The 1,396-nt window shown below is 43.0% G+C and overlaps 1 protein-coding gene across 1 annotated transcript; it reads right to left on the reverse strand.

Moving 5' to 3' along the window:
• Positions 1-448: 448 nt before the first annotated feature.
• Positions 449-1,396, reverse strand: OR2K2 (olfactory receptor family 2 subfamily K member 2; the record flags this gene model as incomplete). Its single annotated transcript, XM_081066736.1, has 1 exon — positions 449-1,396. One exon carries the CDS (start codon positions 1,394-1,396, stop codon positions 449-451), a length of 948 nt encoding a protein of 315 aa, XP_080922862.1.

A 1,396-nucleotide genomic window follows, 5' to 3' on the forward strand; every position in this document is an offset into this window, starting at 1 on the left:
TGAGGGTTGCAGTTCCAGTTCAGCAACCGTGTAATGTTGAGCAATTTAATTTTCCTTTGATTCTGTCTTCTCTCTTGCATAGGCAAGGTTAATCTTTGTTATTTGTTTCTTTGTTTCTTTATGCTGCCACCTCATCCTAGAAAGGATTTAGGCAGAGAAGGTATCCAAGTTTCTTCAGGCACTCACATTCACTGGCTCTAAATTTGTCTGAGTTTCTTTCTGGAACAAATGTGTGATGATGCTAGTCCAAAAACTCACAACCATGAAACACAAAAGACAGAAAATATCACTAAATGCAAACTGGAATCACATTGTGTACACATATCTTACAACCGTAAAATTATAGAGCTAAGGTACAAGTCAGTATTATAAGGGTGAGTGCATTACCTAGAATTTATCTGGTGAGTTCTGCCAGGGTTGCGCCCCCGGTAAAACCACAGGCATTCAGTCAGAGATTTTCATGTGTTTGATGCAATGACATTTTGCCCAGCAGTTTTTTCATTGCATCTTTGACTTCCTTGTTTCTTAAACTGTAAATTATGGGGTTCAGCATAGGAGTAAGCACGCCATAAAGCAAAGAGATGATTTTATCTACTTCTGAGCTTGATGAAGAAGGCTTTAGGTACATGGAAAGCGCAGCCCCATAATACAAGATCACCACAGTCAAGTGGGCACCACAAGTAGAAAAGGCTTTGCTTCTTCCCTCTGCTGAGCTGATTCTCAGAATGGTGGAAAGGATGAAAACATAAGAGATGCAAATTAAGAGCATTGGAATGGGCAGGAGGAGCACACTGACCACCAGCATGATGATGTCCATGAGCAGTGAACTTGTGCAAGCTAACTTGAGCACTGCCAGAATTTCACACGTGAAGTGATTGATGAGATTCCCACAGAGGGGTATCTGCAGAGCAAAACTGGTTTCCAGCAAGGCGGTCAGGCAGCCCGTCACCCAGGAGACAGTGGCCATCTGCACACAGACTTGCCTGTTCATGACGATGGGGTATCTCAGTGGGTTGCAAATGGCCACATAACGGTCATACGCCATCACAGCCAGGAGCACACACTCCGTGGAGCCCATTGCAAGGGACAGATACATCTGTACAGCACACCCAGAAAAGATAATGGTTTTCTGGGATGACAGCAAGTTTACCAGCAAAGTGGGAATAGAAGCAGATGTGTAACAAACATCCATGAAAGAGAGATTTCCGAGGAACAAGTACATGGGGGTTTGCAGGCGTGGATCTAGGATAGTGATTAAAATAAGAGTGCTGTTTCCCAAAATGGTTATCAGATACATTCCAAGACTGAAGACAAAGAGAACAATCTCTAACTTTGGGTATCTAGAAAAACCCTCCAGGAAAAAAAAGCTCCAAATGGTAAGGTTTTCTCCTTGCAT

Source organism: Rhinolophus hipposideros (genome assembly GCF_964194185.1).
Source record: "Rhinolophus hipposideros genome assembly, chromosome: 11".
NCBI lineage: Eukaryota > Metazoa > Chordata > Mammalia > Chiroptera > Rhinolophidae > Rhinolophus > Rhinolophus hipposideros.